This window comes from Brassica napus, chromosome A7 (genome assembly GCF_020379485.1).
Source record: "Brassica napus cultivar Da-Ae chromosome A7, Da-Ae, whole genome shotgun sequence".
NCBI classification, from domain to species: domain Eukaryota; kingdom Viridiplantae; phylum Streptophyta; class Magnoliopsida; order Brassicales; family Brassicaceae; genus Brassica; species Brassica napus.
In genome coordinates this window covers 10,236,457-10,258,332 of record NC_063440.1, presented here as the reverse complement: position 1 = coordinate 10,258,332, position 21,876 = coordinate 10,236,457, and the positions used below count along the sequence as shown (strand labels likewise).

The 21,876-nt window shown below is 35.8% G+C and overlaps 1 protein-coding gene and 1 pseudogene across 1 annotated transcript; both read right to left on the bottom strand.

Annotated features, from left to right (window-relative positions):
- Nucleotides 1–837: 837 nt before the first annotated feature.
- LOC106435231 (MACPF domain-containing protein CAD1-like) lies at nucleotides 838–3,650 on the bottom strand. Its single transcript, XM_013876098.3, has 5 exons — nucleotides 3,121–3,650; nucleotides 2,693–2,931; nucleotides 2,185–2,383; nucleotides 1,932–2,115; nucleotides 838–1,848 (listed from the first exon to the last, which is right to left on the bottom strand). The coding sequence occupies exons 1-5, from the start codon at nucleotides 3,463–3,465 to the stop codon at nucleotides 1,067–1,069; spliced, it is 1,749 nt and encodes a 582-aa protein (XP_013731552.2). The 5' UTR covers nucleotides 3,466–3,650; the 3' UTR covers nucleotides 838–1,066.
- A 9,141-nt stretch (nucleotides 3,651–12,791) lies between these two features.
- LOC106435240 lies at nucleotides 12,792–20,121 on the bottom strand (annotated as a pseudogene).
- Between the last annotated feature and the right edge of the window lie 1,755 nt (nucleotides 20,122–21,876).

Below are 21,876 nucleotides of genomic sequence, written 5' to 3'. Positions count from 1 at the left end.
AATAGTATAGATTAGCCTCAAATTATTATTTATACACAAATCATAAATCAAAATATTAACCGAGAACAAAATAAATTGGACAAAATCTATCACATATACATGTGCTACACTCACAAACCAAGTTTAAATTAAACATGGGGTAGACCAAGAAGTTATTAACAACTTGAAATCTTAATTTATGCATTGATCAGTTTTAAATATTTAAATACTCCACAAAATATCAATTTAAAACTTATACATACACACACATAAGCGCATCTTATGGTTCAAAGTGCAAACCGATCTAAACCGGAAAATTGAACCCAATTCACCAATATAAATTTTTTGTCTTTCTGTTTAATATTTGATTGTGTTATATGACTAGCTAGTTATAGAAACAGTGTGTATATAGAATTGTTAGAGAGGCATAACCTCGGTGTATCTTCCAGGTGCACCAAAATTTCCCGTACGCTTTGGCTATGTTATTGAGTTCCGGAGCAGCTACATACAACCTGAGGCAATCGCAGCTAAGCCCACAAACCGGACTTAACCTCGTAAGCATGAGAGTGCCAAACCTTTTTCTCATCTTGAGGCAGGTTTCCGTATGACCGGTTTGATCTTATATATTCAATTCCCGTAAAATAATCAACTTAATATAAGCATTCGATATTGAGTAAAAAAAAAAGCAAATATCGATGAAAGGTGTATCTGAACAGTCAGAGGCGTAACCTGCTCAGTGGAGAAACTCGTTGTTATTTTCTTCCAGGATTTTTATGATGATTAATTGATTATGATACATGACACATAAATTCTACAGAAACGTGTCGAGAAACATCGACCATGTGTTGAATCCGACTATAATTTACATCTTTGATTTTATAATAATAAAATTAAAAATCATCTACAAAAAGCAAACGAACCAAAACTTAAAATCAACCGATACAAAACCAAAACAAACTAAAACTGAACCAAACCGAACGGTTCTTGTAAGCAACTGAAACATGTACATGAAGATTCGCTGTGCAAAGAATGCTGTCGGTAAAATTTTCCTGGCCGCCGGAAAAACAAGATCTCATCTAAAAACCTCTCAATAATTTAGCAACGAATACTTCACACGCAACACAATCATACCCTTTTCAACGCCTAGCTTTGCTCCAGTGACAAGCCAATGTCCAGGCAAATCTTGCGGTCCTTTCAACATCTCTGATGAATCAACAATCTTAGCCAACTTCCCTGATTGCCCCGACACGTCCTCTCTCTTCTCCTCGGCCGAACTCGGACCTCCCGGATCGAGTCTTTCCGAGGAAGCAACCGGTGTGTGGTCCCAAACAGACCGTCTTATTGTGCATCCAGGGACTTTAGAGAAGAGTAGTTTCAAATGCAAAACGCTCTTTGTTCCGAAGTTCCAAACACCAAGCTGAGCTCCGGTGACAATATGAACGCCAGAGAGATCGCCTATGTGTGTCTCCGTATATTCTATAGGAGAGGTGCTTACGTGAGAGAAGTTCTTCCATTTGATAGGCTCAAACCAACGGCTATCTTGTTCCTCCGGTCCTTGCCACTTCGGTGCACCTATAGGCACGTGAGAGTCCCAATGTGGCTGCAAGATCTTGGGGAGAGAGACCAAGTGTTGTAGATGGATAGAGAGACGGTTTTGTTTGCTTCCTTCTAAGCTTAGCCTGAGACCCGTAACCGGTTTACGCCCAACCGTTACTTGATCAGCGCTGATGAATAGTTTTGGACCCATTAAGCTGAAGTGAAGAGATTTACACACAGGCTCTTTGCGTTGGAGGTTGCTCTGTTCAGGAGCCCAAGCTCTAGCTATTTGGAAGTCCAAGAAGTATTGTAAATCTTCCATAGGAGGCTTATCTGACAAAAACATCAAGAGTAGTGTCTTTTATGTTTATGAGAATGTTAAAAACAGTTTGATTTTTTTTATAATAGAAACTCACACTCCAAGTAAAGTTCGATGGCACGAGTTAAATGCCGTAGACCAGGCACACCTTCGAGGAGAGAGACTATAGGAGTAAACGTCATGTTGATAATGTCTGGAGCTGCGGGTACTGTCTCAGCCCAACGAGCATGGCTTTGCTCAAGATCGTCACCTCCTCTTCGCCTAAAGATTACTGTAATATCCTACATGAGAGAGCCTTTTCAGGTAAAAATCTCTTATTTAAAATTATGGACTGTGACGTTTTTACTAACCTTGTCTTTGTACTTTAAGGGTTCGGTAATAATAGATTGAGTCTCTGCTTTGTGAAACCTGTGTTCCTCCATGTTGTTGACATAGTTCTCGATTTCAGATACTGGTAAAGGAGAAGTCTGATGCTGTCTGATGTAAACCATGTCTCTTCCACCAATTGTAACCGACGTTACAATATGAGTCCCATAGTTTTCGATAAAGCTGAGTAAACAAGTGGAGACACCATATCAGAATCATGTTAAATGTCATCTACTCAGACCATAAGATATAGAACTGAACATGGCTGGCCCTCAGATTTTGGAACTGTAGGCGATTTAGTATATATTTCAATAAATATTTTTTTAACAAATTTGGAGGCCTATGTCTATGTAATTTTTTTCAAAAAATTAGGAACTAGAAACAACGAATGTTTCATTTGGTTTTTGCCCAAGACCGGCCCTAAAACTGAAGAAAAGAGAGTGTAATAAAACCACTGAGAGAATAAGATAAAGAAAACAGAGTGGACTATACCTAGCTAAGGAAGCAGGATCCCATGAGGAAGGAACGGCTTGTTTGATGTCGTTGCGCAAAAACAAAGTAAGCTTAGCCAGTTTGACTTCATAAAGAGGAATAACGTAGCCAACAAGTGCAAGAGACTTTGTGGAAGCTGCATCTACTTGCCAAGAACCGGTATAATTGAACATGGCGTTAAAGCATCCTAGTGGTATGTTCCCTTTTACACCTGACCTCTCATTAAAGTTTGCTGCCATCTACCAAAAAAGAACAAGAACATATTAACAAACAGTTTCCCTTAGCATCTTAACTTACAAATGCACCAATTGTCCCAGTTCAAAGTCAAAAGTTTCCAAATTTAGAAAAAACCAAAAGGTTAAATACCCTAGGATGGTACGAACAAAAGGAGCTTAATGTCAGTTTCAACAATAGGACAAAGAAGTCACCTGGTGGAAGCTGCAAACAGAGATTCTATCTATGTAAGGTTCGCCTAGTGAGCACTCGATATCAGCGGGGACATTAGGAAGAAGAAACCCATCGGTCAACTCAAGATCTCTGTTTTGTCCTTGTTCGATACGAACAAGTCTTGAACCAGGAGCTCCTTTGCAGTACAGAAGACGAACATCGGATGTGACATCGAAACCACGACCTAAAGCTTGGATCGCGCTGTGAAGCGTCGTCTTCAAAGCTTCGGAGCTCGGTACGGTCGAGTTTCCTCCTTTACGATTCTCCATTTGATACGGTTGACTAATCTTGAAAGACCATGAGAAGAAGAAGAAAGTTTTGAGCATTCGATTTAGCCTCCAGTAATCAAGAAACCGCGTTTGAGATTTTTTGTTTGTTTGTTTTTTCTTTCTTGTGTGTGATTGATATCAAGAAGATTCTTAGTAGGCTGACTTGTCTTTTTCCTTTTGTTGCTAGTTAGATCCTTTCTTCATTACCAGACAGACACATTCTTTGACTTTCTGTATATATTTTCCCTTTTTTCCAGGGTTTCCATTATCATGACTCGTTTTTAAAATTAAGCATATAACATTTTACTAGTAAACAATTTCGAAAAAATTAAATGTCTTTGAAAAGTAAGTTGTATATAGCTGACAAAAAAATTAAATTGTATATTTGTATCTTAATCATTCTCGTATATATACTAATTAAAATAACAATTTTTTTTTTGAAAAGACGTTAAACATATCATGATTTCCATCCAATTTAACATGGACTCCCTCTGTTTCAGAATGTATGATACTTTAAAATATTTTTATTATTTCAAAATGTAAGATGTTTTATCACTATATATTAATATATTTACTGAAATCTGTTTAATCAACTATATTTTATAGCTTTTTTATATAATTTTCATTGAATGATTTTAATTTTATATTCTTAAAAATGATTTTCAAAGAAAAGTAAAATAAAATTGACCACCATTATATTATTCAAGTTTAAGTTGGTTTGAATAATCATATCAGAATAAAATAAACAACAAAACAAAAGATCTGGTTGAACAGTTCTAACTAGTGTTTTGAAATCCGACCCGAACCCGCGGGTGAACCGGTAAATCCGGTGACCCAGAAAAAATTCGGTTTGGATTTTGTGAAAACTCCAATATTTAGAAACCCGCAAAAACCTGCAAAAACCCGGTAAAATCCGGAATCTGGTACAGGTTGAACCATCGGTCGAACCAATAAATAACGTTTACTTTTTTTTTTTTAGTTTTTAATTTTTATATTCCAAGTTTCCAATTAAGAAGTTAGATACTGACAGAAAAAACATAACAATGTTTTTAAACCCGACCCGGACGACTTACCAGATCGATGGGTCACTGGGTCGACCGCGGGTGAACCGCGTGTTAATAAATTAATTAATTTTATTATATAATAATATATCAGCTATGTAAATAAAAATATAGAAACTAAAGTTTAATATTTTTTAAATGTTTTTTAAAACATAAAATAATAGTTTGGATATGTATATATTTTATGTTTAAAAAGTATTTAGAAAACACTTAACTTTAATTTTATATATTTTGTATTTTCATTTGACATATAAAATATCAAAAAATAGTTTAGATTATTTAAATTTTTCTGTAACATAGTAAGAATTATGACATCTAAAAAAATCAAGATATAAAATGCATAAATATTTAAATGTCTAATGTGAATAATAAAGTAAACTTCAAATTCAAAATAAACCAAAAGTAAAAGATCATTGTAATAAATTGTGAATATCAGAAATAAAATAACACCAAATCACATCAACTAATGGTTCTCTCTACCATCGTTTACTTCATTTTCTTCAAGTGCCATAGTGAAATCTTGATCAAAATCTAAAAATCACAAATATAAAACTGAAAAGGGAAAACTTATTTTTTTTTGTCAGCATCTAACTTCTTAATTGAAAACTTAGAATATAAAAAATAATCTAAAAACTTAAAAAATAACGTAAAAGTTATTTATTGGTTCAACCGGTGTTTCAACCGGTATCGTGTTCCGAGTTTTAGTGGGTTTTTACGGGTTTTGTGGATTTTTAAATATTGGGTTTTTCACAAAATCCAAACCAGATTTTTTCTGGATCACCGGATTTACCGGTTCAACCGCGGTTCCGGGTCGGATTTCAAAACACTGGTTCTAACTAAATAATCTGTAATTTCATTCTGTCTCCGAAGAATTTAGGATACCATGAAGTCTAAGAATCTCCTCTTCAGTTCTTTTTTTTTTTTTCAACTCCATTGAGAAAGTTGATCATGCCTAAAGTTCATGTAGCATAACTATCAAGTCTTTGTAATTAGTCCCAAATTTCTCATATTTTCATTTTAATATTATAATTTTTTTAATAAATGTTTCTTTTATCATATATATATTATTTTAAAATAATATAAATATAAACCAAAAATAAAATAAAATATTTTTTTTTATAATAACAATTACATATAATATTTTTAATTTATTAAGAGTGCTTATGTAACTAACTGTAGTATATTGCTGCGGCTGAGGCTGAGCTGCCTCCGTTTGCTACAGCTAAGGATCGTAGGAGGATAAGGTATCAACAGCGTCAAGCGATGGTTAAGCTATGCAATAACTTGGATGCTTCTTCTTCTCACTCTCCAAAAAAATCAAGTCCGGTCTCTGATATTCCAAATGTGGTTCAACGGGAGTCTTCGCCCAATGGGAAGTCTTCCCCTCTTTTGGAAGCCTAAGTGCTTCATCACCACCTTTTTGTCCTTCTTATGAAGTGTTTTTGCTGGAATGTTAGAGGCCTAAATGGCAATACAAGGAAATCGGATGTTCAAAGATGGATGCATAATAATCGCCCAATGTTTGGCGCTTTTTTGGAAACTCATGTGAAGCAAGATATTTTACACTCTTTAATGACTTCTACTCTACCGGGATGGAACTTTGACTCCAACCACAGTCCTCAATCAGAGAATGGACGAATAATTGTGGTTTGGAACCCCTCTCTCTCTGTTGCTATCTACTTCCGCTCGCCGCAGATCATGGTTTGTGGCATATTTGACCCAGCTACCCAGGAGTACCTGACTGTTTGTTTTGTATATGCTTTCAACGAGAGGAGTGACAGGCTTCCTCTATGGGACGCAATTAAACAGATCTCTCGATCATCGATTATCCAGGATTCTCCTATGCTCGTACTAGGTGATTTTAATCAAGTATTGGCGTCATCAGAAGCTTACTCCCTTCATCTTTCTGACCTATCGATCGGAGGTATGACAGATTTTCAAGAATGTTTGCAGCAGAGTGAGATCTTTGACCTAGCCTTCAGAGGATGTTTCTTCACTTGGTCAAACAAAAGCCCTACCAGCCCCAGGACTAGGAAGCTGGACAGAGCTCTTATTAATGAGGCATGGATTGAAAAGTTTCCTAATTCACTAGCAATTTTTGACGCCCCAGGATCTTCAGACCACTCACCTTGCATAGTGCAATTTGGAATTGATCCTCCTCGAAGGACAACCAGATTCACCTTCTTCACTTTTTTCACTTCCCACCCGAACTACAAAGAACTTCTGGAGGCTGCTTGGACTTCTACGGTCTTATCTTCAACACCTTTATTATCCTTTTATCAAAAGCTGAGAGCAGCAAAGATTTGTTGCAAAGGGATAAATAGAGAGGGTTTCAGCAATATTGAAAAGAGAACCAAAGAGGCTTTTGAGAAGCTGCAGGATATTCAATCTCAGGTTTTGACAGATCCCACGCCACAGCTGTTTCAGGTTCAGGCAACTGCCAGAGATTCTTGGCTCCTCCTGGCTGCAGCTGAACAGAACTTTTTCAAACTAAAGTCTAGGGTCAGATGGGAGACAAAAGGAGATCTGAACACGGCTTTTTTTCACAAGTCTGTTAAGGCAAATCTGGCTAGGAATGTCATTCACTTCCTCACTGATGAGAATAATAGAAGGGTGTTTGATGGACAGGAAATGAAGAACATGGTCATTCGATTCTATTCCTATCTTCAAGGGAGATCGAATGTGGCAGTTACTCCTTATGCAGTTGGATATATTCGGGAAATTCACCCTTATCGACACGACTCCTCTCGAACTGATGTTTTGGTGGCAATTCCAACGGATGAGGAGATCAGGGAAATCGTCTTCTCCTTGCCAAAATGCAAAGCTCCAGGACCAGACGGATTCACCTCAGAATTCTTCACCTCGTCTTGGGATCTGGTTGGGAGAGATTTGATTAGCGCAGTGCAGAGCTTTTTTCTTACGTCTTATATGCCAAGACAGACTAACGCAACAGTGATTTCTTTGATTCCTAAGATAGCTGGAGCGTCTGCTCTGACAGATTTCAGGCCAGTCTCATTATGCAATACTGTCTACAAAATTATCTCAAAGACCCTCTCTGCTAGGCTTAAGACTATCACTCAGGATACGGTTCAAAGGAACCAAGTGGGTTTTGTGAAGGGCAGAGTGCTTTGTGAAAATGTTTTACTTGCGTCTGAGCTGGTTGCTGATTTCCACAAGAGGGGAAGAATCACCAAAGGCTGTCTTCAGGTTGATATCTCCAAAGCCTTTGATAGCATTGAATGGGGATTTATTCTCAATATTCTTATTGCCTTCAACCTTCCTCCTGTTTTCATAAGTTGGATTCAGGCTTGCATAACAACACCTTATTACTCTGTTGCGCTGAATGGAGAACTCTCAGGTTTTTTCCCTGGAAAAAAGGGTTTGAGGCAAGGTGATTCAATATCTTCATCTCTATTTGTTATGGCTATGGATATTCTATCCAAGGAGTTGGACATTGCTGTTCGTGAAGGGAAGTTTGGAGCTCACCCGAGTTGCTTAGACCCCTTAGTTACTCATCTGAGCTTCGCTGATGATTTGCTTATTTTCTTCGATGGAACCTCTAACTCCCTTAGAGGTATACTAACGGTGCTTAGAGATTTTCAGAAGAGTACGGGCCTGGCTTTAAACCTCCGTAAAACATGTGTCTTCGTTAATGGAGATAATTCTGAAGCATCTGCTAGTTTGGCTTCTGAGTTTGGCATTACTATGGGTTCTCTCCCGGTAAAATACTTGGGTTTGCCGTTGATACCACACAAGGCTAGGCGAACAGACTATCAGCCTCTTCTGGATAAGATTCGATCTCGGGTTACCTCGTGGCAAGCAAGACATCTATCATTCGCTAGAAGGTTACAACTAATTCAGTCAGTACTCTACAACATCATAGGGTTCTGGGCATCAGCTTTTCCTCTATCCAAAGGCTGTGTGGAGGATCTTGAAAAGATGTTAAACGCTTTCCTTTGGTCTGGGGCGCCAGATTCGGCTAGGGGAGCCAAAGTAGCATGGTCTTCAGTTTGCACCTCGAAAGAGAGTGGAGGATTAGGTCTTCGCCGGATTTCAGGTCTAAATACGGCTTATGGAATTAAGCACGTGTGGAACATTTTTGCGGGATCGGGGTCCTTATGGGTTGCTTGGGTGAAACGTCATTATGTTCCGGATAATCTCTTTTGGACTGTTGATTTCACCTCTGTTGGGAGCTGGATATGGAGATGGCTGATGACGCTGCGGGACTTGACTCGTCCCCTCATCATGTGTCATGTGGTTTCTGGAAGGCAAGCCTCGTTTTGGCATGATATTTGGACTCCTGATGGGCCAATCCTTTCAAGAACCGGACCAACTGGCCCTATGGTTTCGGGTGTTCCCTTGGATGCTTCTGTCTCTTCCATTATAACGAATGGCGCGTGGAACATTTCAGCGAGGAGTAGACACCCAATTCTCCGTTACATTCGTTCAGTACTTCCGGCTCAAGTGCCTGATGTTGATTCCATAGATGAAGACTATTTTCTGTGGCGCAATTCTCCAGCTGACCAACCTACGGACTTCTCTGTTTCTAAGCTCTACAGCACACTAAATCCTGACCCACCTATTGCACAATGGCACAGGGTCGTCTGGTTTAAAAAGCGGATTCCTAGACATGCCTTCATAACCTGGCTCGTCATGAGAGAAAGAATGGTGACTCGAAACAGGTTAATTTCTTGGGGTATGAATGTTCCCTCAACGTGCTTATTGTGTGCCACCTGCGATGAAACTGCACCTCATATTTTCTTCGAATGCGACTACTCTCTCTCTGTATGGAATGGATTAGTCTCCAGATCAAGACTCACTCCCCCTTCAGAACTACAGGCCATTGTTGCTTGGCTCTCTTCTCCCCAACTCACAGGAAAGTTAAAAATCATGATGCATCTAATTTTTCAGGCAACCATCTATCACCTTTGGAAGGAAAGAAACAACAGGTTTCACTCAAACTCAGCTAGGCCCCCAGTTCAAATTATAAAGGACATATCTCTACAGCTGCGCTCAAAGCTTTTTTCATTGGATAGAGAGACAACAAATTTGCGGAGACCTGTTACTCTACAAACTCAACAACAACAACAAACCTTCCTCTCCATTTGGTTCGATAGAGTCCAAGTCTAAAGAGCTGTTACACAAATTCTCCTAAACTACACCTTGCTTCACATCTGTTTTGATTTTATGTAGTTTAATCGTTTGCATCATCTTAGTGGGTCTGTAAAAACTTTTTAAAACTTATTCAGAAATGGTATCTAAAAAAAAAAAAAAAAAAAAAAAAAAAAAAAAAAAAAAAAAAAACTAACTGTAGTAAAAAATAGAACAATATACTTGGATTCACACCTCTATGATAAATAGTTAAATTCACCTCATCTTTTTATAACTAATCAAAGTGTCATGTACAATTACTTAAAAAGAGAAAGTAATTAAATTTTAAAAAATAGCTGAAAAAACAACACTTAGGCCATCATTATCGCAAGGTTTTAAAGAGGATCTTAATGCATTTTTAATGAGGGGTGGAGGGTTCCACCAAAATGTTAAGAATTGGTTTTAGAAAGCCCAAAATAAGAACTGAATTTGTATGGGTTTTTGTACTGTTCGCATGCTCCACCGACACATGCCGGTCCGCGATTGATGTGCCTCTTAAATTTTTTTTTTCAAACAAAAAATATTTTTTTTTTTTAGAAACACTTTCAGGGTTTCAGGGATAATGATGGTCTTAAAGCCGTCTACAAAACCTAAACTATAAAAATTTAAAATCCAAAGTCTGAGAATTAGAGTAAGCCCAAGAAGTATAAATGTGACTTCTTAAATGATATTAGAGAGATACAAAGATTGTTATTCTTGTTAGGGCCAACGAAGTCTTAGTGGAGGTTATTAGTTGTACTATTTTAATGAATTTAGGATTTTTTCTTTGATTTAGAAAATTTTGATAAATACATAGATTTTAAAGTCAAATAAGTAGATTTCAAAATCAATGATATAGATTTCAGAATCAAAATAACTGGATTATCATAAATCAGCCAAATAGTTAAGTAGAGATACCATAATGATAAGATAGTGCCTACAGGTTCTTATATCACTGTTTACATCATTATATACAACTTGTATCTTCGTATGAAAGTGAATTAACCTCCACTTTGTAACTGGCTGCGGCTAACATTGTCCAAATAAACTCTCTATATCAGTTCGTTTATGTCCTGATAATCATAAGTTCAATGATTAAAGATAGACACTGATTAACTGCTTTAAGAAGCAAGATTTAAAACAGGAGCAGCTACGTACAATAATGTAGAGGTCTCTTATTAACACCAGAGGAAGTTGCAACAAAATAGACGCAAGAAGGTACCGAGGAAGACTAATCATTAAACTAATGATAGAGGTCTCTTTTAGGGTTTTAAAGTGTTTGTTTCTTGTGTTAATTTTCTAATGTATAGTAGAGATTATATATAAAACTATGATAGATCGACCACTGCGATAGAAATAGAAAACCTAGGAAAATGTAGAAATTGGACAATTGAAAAAATAGAAAACTTTCAAAAGTGTGATGAGTGCTCAATGTTTTTAATAAATGGAAAAGTTACAAGCACACTACCGTTTAACAAAATAATCATATCTTTGCGAGTGCTTGTTATAATTAACGTATGCAATACATATATACGAAACTTGGTGCCAAAAAGATATTAGGAAAACCAATAATACAGATTTGTCAAAATATCAAAGTTCAACTCAATATTTGCTCCTTTGTATTTTTAACTTAAAATCATTCATAAATCCATTCAAATCTAATTTTAAATCAAATCTTCAAACAAATTATTATTATTGAATAACACCTGATTTTAAAATCTATTTTAAAATCATAAAACCAATAACAATTGATTTGAATATAGATTTTAAAATCATATAACCAATAACAATGAATTTGAATATGGATTTTAAAATCACATAACCAATAACACTAGATTAGACTTGTATTTTCAAATCTATTAAAATATATGAACCAATAACACCCCCTTAGGTTTATGAAGATTTAGGGTTTAACAATCGCGACAATGACCTTTTTTGAACTTTTTTGCATATCTTCGCATCTAAGGGTGTTTAGTGTTCATAAAGCAAGAGAATATACCAAAGATCAATTGCGACAATGACCTTCTGCCGTATAATTATGACGTTTTCCTGTTCTCATCTCTGGAAAAGAACCGGTACAACGGTGACTGCCTCGTCTGGCGTGAAGAAGTCTCTCATCTGGAAGAGGGACATTTCCAGCGTCAAGGCTGCTGATGATCTATCTAAGACTCAAAAGTCAAAGATGTTCGAGAAACTGCTGGATCGTATAGAGAAGGAAGCTTATAGGACAGCTGAAGAGACGTTAAATACGTTTAACAAAGAAGATGGAGTTTCCATCACTCAAGTAGATCTCTTTGGCTGGGCTAAGTTTCTCGACGAGGACGAAAAACACCAACACGCCTACGAGGTCTATGTCGAATTCATCATTAGAGGTTATTATTTTTGTATGGGATTAACTACGGAATGTGAGTGTTTCTGTAGATTCTTGAGTGGGTAAAGAGAAAGAAAATGACATTGCCTCCCTCCGAGCTTGCAATCTTTGTTGCTGATGGCGTCATGGCTGCCAAAATACCGAGGAAGAAGAAGAAGATGATGTTCGAGGAACTTAAGGATGTTAGTGAGACGGGAGGGACAGTAGAAGAAACGTTAAATGCGTTTACTATGAAGGAGGAGGAATATGGAGTTTCCATCACTAAAGCAGACAGATCTCGTTCGCTGGTCAATACTTATCGACCGATATGGAAGACCTGAGATCTCGGTCCAGGTATTGAATTTCAATAGTGTTATCATATATTGAAATTAGAGAGAATTCATCTTTTTCTTTTTGTAGATCTTTGAATGGATGGAGAAAAATGAAGATGAAATTTACTCCCTTCCAGCTTGCAACCTTTGTGGATTTTATTGACAGGGTTCTTGGCATAAGAGCAGCTCAAGACTACTTTGAATCTGTTGACCCAGACTTCGATAAGATGGACTATAAAGCCAAGAACTGGCCTGCTTACGATTTCCTCGCGAGAAGCATGTCGAAAAACTGGATTAAGCGTCCTTGGTGAGTCTTGTCTTAATCTTAATGAATAAATTAAGCAAGGCTTTCATATTTACTCGTAATTCTGAATTGTATATCTTTTATCTTTCAAAATTAATTGCCTAAGTATTTGTAGATTTTTATGAACCAAAATAACTAAGATAAATCCATTTCACTGATAGTTTTTTATTGCTTAGATAAGTGTTCAACCAAAGTGAGAATGACAGTTTAGTTCAGCGAGCACTAGAGACTTTCATAAAATATATACATACATATAGATAATATAACAAACATTCATAGGGATGCATGTAAATTTGAGATAACGTAAGGTTTGTACACATTCTTATTTGGTATAAGATAACTTAGTAGCCTTTCTTCTTTCATAAGAGACAAGGCAGTGCGCTCAGCTTTTCATTATACTGACGAGGAAGAAAACTCTACTGTGGAGTTCAGGATCATGGATTCAGGGTATAATGGGTAGAGATCACAACTAGAAACCGAGGACTTCATTGTCGTTGTTGTTTGATCAGTCAAACCAGACGTGCTCGAGCTACCATGTATATCACTTCCCCTCAGCTTTGAGATGCTCAAGTTGTGATCATACAAACCAGGATCTGACACAACCTGTGTTATTTCTATCTCTCCCTGGAGCATTTGGACAGCCTCTGACATTGCTGGCCTTAAGGAAGGAGATGAGTTTGTGCAAACGAAAGCAACTTTGATCATCCTCACTGCTTCTTTGATGTTGAAATCACCTTCGAGAGTTGGATCTACGATCTCCATTATGTCCCCTGTCTGTTGAAGCGTCAGTGCCTGAAATTTTATGTTGGGTTTCAGTAAACTTGTAGAAACATAAATAGACATATACAACTCTATGCATGAGTTGTGAATGGAATGTGATAAAGAAACAAAAGCTCCATTATTACCCAATTGATTAGGGAGACATGATCAACACTTCCCTTTTGTTTAGTATTACTCTTCCCACTGACAATTTCCATTGCCACAACCCCAAAGCTGTACACGTCTGCTTTTTCAGTTAATTGACCCCATAATGCATATTCTGGAGCCATATATCCACTGCATTATAAGAGAACCCATAATGAAATATTTGTTTTGACATGGTGTAGTTTTTGTTGTTGTTTAAAGTTCTATACTTACATGGTTCCTGCAATTTTGGTGCTAATATGAGTGTGTTCTTCTTCATGGAGCCTGGCCAATCCAAAATCAGATATCTTTGCATTTAGGTCTGCGTCTAGAAGAACATTAGTGGATTTTATGTCACGGTGAACCATCCTGATCATCGATCCTTCGTGAAGAAATTCTAGCCCTTTCGCGATTCCAATGCAGATATTTTGTCTAGCTGCCCAGTCCAGTTTTAAGGAACTCTTTCCTGGAAAGGAAATTGTAGCCAAAAATAATTGATATTACACTACATGTTGGGTACATTTGTATTAGAACCATAACCTGTTTCTAAGGAAAATATGAGTGACTTTCATTTACCAGAGAGTGCTAGAGCAAGGGAGTTATTTTCCATGTACTCATAGACGAGCAGCAGTTGAATCTTCTCTACACAACATCCATAAAGCTTGACAAGGTTTGGATGATTAAGACCTGAGATCATGCCTATCTCGTTCACAAACTCTCGGTTTCCTTGGCATGACTTAGCAGAAAGTTGTTTGACTGCTATGATAGTTCCATCCGAAAGCTCTCCCTGCATTAAGTTTTTCATATCAGAAACCAAAAAAACAGTCACACTCTTTATGTTTGAGAAGAACTTATCCTCTGTTTTGACAATACTTTGAACACAGATCCGAAACCTCCTTCTCCAAGTTTGTTGGCTTCATCAAAATTGTTTGTTGCAGCTTGCAGTTGCCTCCATGCAAAGCAAACCGTTTGCAGACCCTGGGCTCTCAAATCTACGTTTTCATGTTCCAAAGAGAACCATTATTAATGCTATGAGCATTTAGTAATGACTAAGAATGGATTTGTATACTGTGTGAACTCTGCTACCTCTTTCGCTCGTGTTATTGTCTCCTCTACATTTTTTCTGAGCATATAACCCCAAAGCCAAGAGAGTTATTGCTATCACGGAACCCGAAACCCAAATATTAGTGGATAATCAGTGTGATGTTTTTTCTTCTCTACTGCAAATGACACACGAAAAGTGTAAATATATATACATGATGCATTATATATACACCAAGCTACAGAAAAGTATCTTTAAAACAAAGTAGTTTCCTTTTTTCTTTTGAGCTCCACATAGTGGCTCCATACCTGAATTTTTTGAAAAATGAATCATTAGGTGGCAAGAACCAATGTAAGAAGATGAGAGTGATGTATGACCACTTAACAATGAAACAACTGAATGCGAAGTAAGCCACAAAAGCAATACGGAAAAGGATTAAGGTTTTTGAAGAAGAAGGGTACTTACTTTGGTGACACAAGGAGATTGCAGAGATAAGAGGACCATAGTTTCCTCTGCTGGGAATGAGTGTTGTTCCTTTCCCCGCCCAATACAACCGTATCTCTAACATATGATTGGTCACATTAACTTTCTTTTCTTTCACAAAAGGCTTCAGAGTCCCCTTAGCTTCCTTTTTGATATTAAAATCTTTCAAGAACAATTCCCCCTAACAGGAGAGGAAAAAGGAAATAAACTTCAATCTGCCGTGCCTACTTATTGTAAACAATTATTCAGTAAACAAGGACGCTTTACCTGGACAAAGACATCAAATATACGTATGCCTAGACGACTGTAGGGTTCTTCGTCGGAAAACTGAGTCTCCATAAAATGGAGTTTCACATTGTAGGTTCCATTTTTCAAGCAAAATGCATAATAAACAAGAGAGAGAGCAGATCGACGTGCAGTCTTATACAGTTCAGAAGAATCTCTAGATAGTGTAGAAAAGAAGTAGTTATCATTCTCCTGACCATCGTCTTGGAATTCACCTGTGTTACTGATTCCCCAGTTTTTGAAGTGCTGATTTGTTGCGGCTGTGGTTACGTTGTTGTCAGCTTCATACGTGGTTTCATATGAAGAGTTTGTAATGACTATGTTGCCTCCACCACAATTTATATGTAGAAACCCTTGATCTACAATCCATATAATGATTATCACCATTAATTGCAAGAAAGAATTAACAGGCAAAGAAGACATCAGAATAGCTTCATGTTAACTCATCGCACATCATAGCATACTTACAGTCCGTGCAGTTGACTGGACCAGCACATGGAAGAAGCCCAGTTCTGTATGACAAGACACCAGAATAGTTAGGTAGCCCTGTCATCAGCACAAAATATCAAAACAATTATGAAAAGACTAAGTATTAGTACTTACAAGTTTTTCATAAAATGTGAACTCCGGTATGTGTTAATGTTGCTGATTCAACAGAAGGTGAAATATAAAAACTTCAACATGAGCAAATTATTAACATTTATATAAGAGAAGAATATTTTCTATCTTCAAAGATTTCATGTTCATGCCTCTTTTCATGGCAGGTAGATGACCAAGAGAAATTGTTGTAAGAGAGATCACTATGACCAAAACCAAAACAGGAAACCATAAAAAAAATATTAGTCTGCATGACGAAAAATTTCTTAGGTCATGTAGACAAGGGAAAGGTTAAACGTACATATTAGACTCGCTATTGAAAAGACCAGAAGATTCAACATTTCCAGAAAGTCTATTTCCAGTCAAATAGCTGAAAGAATCATGCATGTCAAAAAGATGCAGGGCCGGCTCAATACTGATAGGGGCCCTAGGGCAAAAAAAATTTTTTTACTCTCTAAAATTTATATAAAGATAATGTTTAAAATATTTTTAAAATTTAATCAATAATATTTTATATATTTTGTAATGAAAATAAAACTATATACATATCAAATAATTTTGGACCCTTTTTAATTTTATTTATTATATTTATAATTTTTTTTATATATAAAAATATAAATTTATAAAAAATTGGGCCCCTTATTTATCATTACACGGGGGACACGGGCTCGGACCCGGGGCGGTCGCACCGCTTGTCCCCCCTTGTAAGCCGGCCCTGAAAAGATGGTTACTTGATCATGATACTGAGGTAATCCTGTTGACCAGATCTTTAACATTCTCAATGTCAGATTGGAGCACTTACGTATATTTTGGTGCCGTATCTCCATTCACTTGATCACTTCACCAGTCAACTTGTTAAACGATAAATCACTGCACCAAACGTAATTGTAAAACTATTGTATGTGTGTTCATATATGCATTTATAGATTCCTTGATCATACATTACAGTCTATATATACGCAAATTCCTCTCAGCCGGTAAATGTGCACTGTATGTTTAAACAAGCTAGTTTTTTCTTTTTTCAAAAGGAAACAAACTAGTTCTGACTCGCAAAGTGTTCTCACTTGTGACTAGAAAAAACTTACAGAGTCTTTAGCTCTGTCAATTTCCAGACGGAAGGAGGAATTGGACCAGACAAACCCACATTCCTCAAAATCCTAACACAGGGCCGGAAACTTTAGTTTGAAATTTTCAGATAAAGTCAAGACGAGAAACAAATAATGAAAACTAAATACAGGCTCCTGATGTCTTTGCTGGATAAAATGGGAACGATGTCTATCCCAGTCGTATCACTAATACGCCTGCATATGAATACATTGCGTAAAACATTAGTCTTGTTACAGTTGTACTTTTGCTAATATGTTGAAATTGTTCATTACAGGTCAGTGAGTTTTTCTAGGAGGGCCACTGCTTCAGGAATAGGTCCTTTCAGTCCGCTTGCGTATATATGTCTGGTTAACTTGACACATGTTAGACGGTGCAGACTGGAGAGACACAAACTATAAGAGAAAAAACAATAATTGTGGAATGAAAAGCTTACAGCTTTTTAAGCTGAGACCACTTGCCAATATATTCTGGGATAGTGCCCTGGAAGTTATTGTCACTTACCTACTGCATAATGAAAACACCCAAATGGCTTATAGGATTGTAAAACTTATTGGACTACTTGTAGGTTTTCTTGGACTACTAAGGTTTTCAAAAAAACTTTGTAACTTCAAATATATAGTTTTTTACTATCCATAAAAGAACTTCAAAACTCCAAATTTGAAGTTTCATCTTTTTATTTACATTTTGTCTCTTATAATTAATTACACATCATATTTATGATTCTTAAATATTTTCTCATTTATCGTTTTAATCTTTATAACTTTTGTATATCATAAATATTTCAAATTTATTTTTAAAATTTCAACTTTTGCACATAAAATTAAATAAAATTTTTAAAAATAAGATTTATAATATTTTAAAACTAGAATTAGACAACAACAATATTATAAAAGAAACTTAATAAAAAAAACTTTTTAAAAAGATACATGAAGACATGATTACTGCACAAATTTAAATATTACAACAACACTAATAGTCTAATATGTTCTCCGGAACCTCTAAGATATTGTCCAAAAAAATTCGGTGTAATCGATCGAAGATGGAGCATAGGGAAATAAGTTTATGAAATAATGTGATATTACTTGTACTTTAATATTTAATTATGTATTTCTATTTATAATTTTATATTTTAGTGTAAGAATTTATTAATTATTATTACTGTATTATTTATGTGGTAGTTATTTATAAAAGTTATATGAATTTATATTAATTATGACAAATATAAGGACCATACTGTAAATTACAAATAATTTGAAATTAAATTTGAAGTTTTGTTTTTGGAGAAAGCACCTTGAAACTTTAAATATAAAGTTTTGCAAACTCTAAAATAGATAGTTTTTTTGAAGATGGTCTAAGTCTAATAAAAGATGAGAATTTTCCATTTACAAATTAAGGCAAAAAAAAAAAGCTTTGACATTTCATTTCCAACTTACAAATCCTTAAGGTTTACCAGTCTAGCAAGAGTGCTAGGCAGGCTTCCATTAAATTGATTGGAGCCAAGTTGCCTGCAAAACCCAGTTTTTTTTTTCAATAGATCCAAAGACATTTTGTTGCTTTGAAAAGTAGTTAAGATGCAATTAAGCTTACAAGCCTTTTAGGTTGGTCAAGTTACCAAGCTCATCAGGAATGGTGCCAGAGAACTGGTTGGCTTCTACCGTTCTGAAAATTTTCATCACATTAGGTGTAGCAAAAACTAAAAGGTATATAATAATAAAAACAGAGACTGATGAGACGTACAAAAAAGTCAGATTCTTGAAGTTTTGCAACCCAGTTGGTAAAGTCCCAGACAAATTATTTGCGCAGAGTGAGCTGCAAGAAAAGTCAACCTGTTACTCACATATCAGTACACTAAGAGTATGTATGGAAGGGAGGAAAAAGATCACATGAAGGTGAGGTTTGGCAGTGAAGCCCACTCCATTGGGATTGTCCCGGAGAGGTAGTTCCGACATAATTCACTGCAAGTAAGACCAAAACTCGCTTGTAACTGAAACCTTTCTCTTTACAGCTTTTGTTGAAGCATTTCAAACCCAAGGGGAACCCCAAACCGTACTAAACCGGAGGCATTTCAGATTTGAATTATCATAATTCCGTTTTAATAAGTTTTATCTCACGCCAACATGCATATATGCGTAGTAAAAAGATATAGAAGGTGTCTTTCCTAATATATAACTAACCAGGTTCTAGCAATTTGAAATATCTAACCAAAATCATCGGTTATTTATAAAATTTAGCGCTGTTGCACTCACATCGACTGGAGATATCGAAGCTTGGCCAACTCAGGTGGTAGTTTTCCTGGAAGGCTAAGGGTCTTGAGAACTCTGTTTCGTTAAAATAATTAAAAAAACATATCACGAGGGATAGATCTTGAGAAGACTGAATACATAACAAGTAGTCACACTCACATGTTTGTTATATGACATGCGTTGTTGAAACAAACATCACAAATAATGGTGTTGTTAATCTCTTTTTCCCCAGTTTTCTGATCTATCTTTAGGGTTTTCAACTTGCAAGGGTCACCATAACTTAGGTTTAGTCCCTTCGCACCAAGTGTAGTAGCTATGTTCTCTAGCACATTCACTGCATGCAGTATATAAGCAAGTATAGTTTACAGGTATATAAATATTAGGATTTGGAGCAAGATTTTATAAAGTTAAAGCGTAAATGGAGATTATTCCCATACACTTATCTGGATGGAGATCAGATGAAGCATATGTAGTAGAAATTGCGAAGAAGCTTATGATGATGGTAATTTTGAGAAGAAGAATAGAGAAGACGGTGGACATATTGAAAAATCTTATGTACTGTGTGTTTAGTGATTCTTTGTATGTGTACTTGTTTTGCTACTCACAATGTCATCATCAGAACAAACCCAATAGTTATATATAATGCATGGATATATTTTTAATGTACGCTTATTTAGAATTTTCATAGGGTCGTCGGTGACTAGATAGTAGAGAGCAGGGATAAATATTTGACCAAGTCACTGTAAGTTAATGAATGCGTGACGTTTCTTGTCCCCTTAATTATGTTTGTTGGTTCATCAAGTTAACAGGCTCCACACAAAAATATGGACGTATGCGAAACTGTCCCTAACCCATTGTACTTGAACCACTTAACGATGCTAACATCAGCCGGCCTGGAGATTCAGCTTATGCTTTTCTAAGTTAACTGCAGCAGTGTAGGTCTGTAGAGGGTCACTGGTTTACGTTTCCAATGCATAAAATGTGCATGATATTTTTGGGTTTGGTCACTAATTATATATTTCCTCTATTTTACTAGAAGTGTCACTTTTACATTTCTCATGAAAATTAAAAAAAAAAGGTATAATAGACTAATATATACATTAGGGGTGGGCACTTTACCCGAAATCCGAAGTGGCACCCGAACCCGATCCGAAAAACCCGAACCGAAATCCGAACCGAAATAGAAAAATATCCGAACGGGTATTAAATTAGGAGAGATTGGATATCCGAACCCGAACGGGTAATATCCGAACCCGAATGGATATCCGAAGATAACCGAAGATATATATAATTAACCTTATATTTTTAATTTACATCTTTTATTTTATATAAAATATTTATATTGATACTACACATACTTTAAATTCATATGATATATATACAATTACGTAGAAGATGATTTGCTATGCACTTAAAATACATGTCAAACTTTTTATTTCAACAATTAACAAAAAGTTACATCCAAAATTTAAAAACAATAACCAAATTAATGTCTTTTTAGTATGAAAATGTTATGTTCAAATCTATTAACCATTCAATCTATTAAAAATACAAAAAATAGTTAAGTGAAAGTTATATATTTAAATACAAAAAATTTGAAAAATGAAAATTTTAATTTTTTTTTCAAAATCTAAATATCCGAACCCGATCCGAAATAACCGAAACCGAACTAAAAATACCCGAACCCGACCCGAAGTACAGAAATACCCGAACGGGTTCTACACCTCTATACCGAAATACCCGAAAATCCGAAATACCCGATCCGAACCCGAACGGGTACCCGAACGCCCACCCCTAATATACATATTTAATGTATGATTAATTAAATAAAAATGATTTAAACAAAAATATACTATTAGTTATTTAAAAGATAAAAAGTAGATTTAATGTACAAAATTACATTAGAATTGTAGAATAACACTGATTTAAATAAAAACTAAAGTGACATTTATTATGAAACAAAAGGAGTAAGAAGATAGATAAATTTGTTGTTTGGAGAGTCTCTAATGGATAGTCACATTATAAACTTATTTGTGTTTTCGTTGTCTGATGAAGTGAGTGAAATTCAAGATTACGAAGAGGCAAGCAATGATAATCATAGAAACTATAAAGCATGCACTGGTAGAAAGATTATGTCCAAGAAAAAAAGGAGACATAATTGGGAAGATTTCTCATTCCCTTACTTCTTAAAGTAATAAATTTATAAGACTTATCAAATCTGTACTTTTATTTGCGAATTAATTTTTCATAAACGAACTCTCACACTAAAAAGTTAGAAGGGAAATAAATTCTTCTTTGATACCCTTGATGAATATTTAAATTTGCTAATATATAATTAAGAAGAATTAGTGAGTCATCATTCATAATTAATTACATATTATATAATCTATATTAAAAGAAATTGTTTTTTTTTTGTCGACAATATTACAGACTCATATAGACTCTGTAAACCACACCGGGAGATATTGGTCCATGTGAACGACGAAAGACGGCTGTTTTCTGGCACTGCGTGCTAGACTATCCGCCTTTTTATTTTGCGTCCTTGATACATGTATTATCTCTGAATATGTAAAGCTCTCTTTCAGATTTTTGATGTCTTCCAAATAACTTGCAAAAGCTGGTCATTCTCCT